Source organism: Morus notabilis, unplaced genomic scaffold, assembly GCF_000414095.1.
Source record: "Morus notabilis unplaced genomic scaffold, ASM41409v2 C11359594, whole genome shotgun sequence".
NCBI lineage: Eukaryota > Viridiplantae > Streptophyta > Magnoliopsida > Rosales > Moraceae > Morus > Morus notabilis.
In genome coordinates this window covers 1-1,008 of record NW_010386065.1, presented here as the reverse complement: position 1 = coordinate 1,008, position 1,008 = coordinate 1, and the positions used below count along the sequence as shown (strand labels likewise).

Genomic DNA, 1,008 nt, shown 5'->3' with positions numbered 1-1,008 from the left:
AAAAAAAAAAAAGTTCAATGATTATTATCACCACTAGTTTAGGCAAACTTTGATATATATATATATATATTTTTATTTTCCCGCTAAAACCTGAGAGACTTTTCTCACAAAATGCATGTGGGTTGGATTTATTTGTAAAGGTGGAAAATCCTCATCATCCACAATGCTTTCTTTCAACATCACGTGCTCTTTCATTCAACATACAATTACATATGGGACAGATGTGTAAGATGCGACTTTTATCCTAAACCTCATCTTTAATGTCTTCTAGTTCAAGCATATGATATATTAATATTGGACAACTATATATATATATATATAAATATGTGGCATATATAAAATATTAGAGTTAGAGAGAGAGAAAGACCTTAAAGTCTTGAGTGATGATGTCGTTGAAGCTATATGGACGTGTTAAATTCTCAAAACCGAGGATGGGAGAAGAAGATGCCAAAGCTCCAATGGCGACGTGCGGATACTTCAATCTAAACCATGCTGCCAGCACTGCATATATAGATATAGATACAGATATACAAACAAAATATACAATAATTTTTTCAATTAATTATATATCTTGAAAACTACAAAATCCCAAAAGTCCAAAACTAGCTATTTCATCAACTTATTATTGTTGTACTAGGCCAGGACAAAAAATAATAATAATAATAATAAAGGATGACATATTTGGTTATTGCAATATTCACCAAATTATAATGACATACTTCCTCCATAGGAACCTCCGAAAACCACCACCGGAGAGTCCGCCGCCGATAAATTCCTCTTCAAATCGACGATCAAAGTCGCATAATCCGCTAGCGCTTGTGTCGAGCTCAGATATCCGAGCATGCTTGTGTTGTTGTAAACAACATCCTTGTCGCCTCCGAAAGGTATGGATTTTCCATAAAATCGATGCTATACAAAACCAACAAAAATTCCAAGTATTTGAGTTGGTAAGGCCTCTTAGGATCCGTTCACTTCGCTGATTCGAGTTTATAATTCGAGTTGAGATGT

The 1,008-nt window shown here is 34.2% G+C and overlaps 1 protein-coding gene across 1 annotated transcript; it reads right to left on the bottom strand.

Moving 5' to 3' along the window:
* Positions 1-367: 367 nt before the first annotated feature.
* Positions 368-918, bottom strand: LOC112095007 (lysosomal Pro-X carboxypeptidase-like; the record flags this gene model as incomplete). The annotated part of the gene is made up of 2 exons (XM_024176694.1): positions 720-918; positions 368-501 (listed from the first exon to the last, which is right to left on the bottom strand). Coding segments are annotated over exons 1-2 (258 nt in total), but the record flags the coding sequence as incomplete, so codon positions are not given.
* Between the last annotated feature and the right edge of the window lie 90 nt (positions 919-1,008).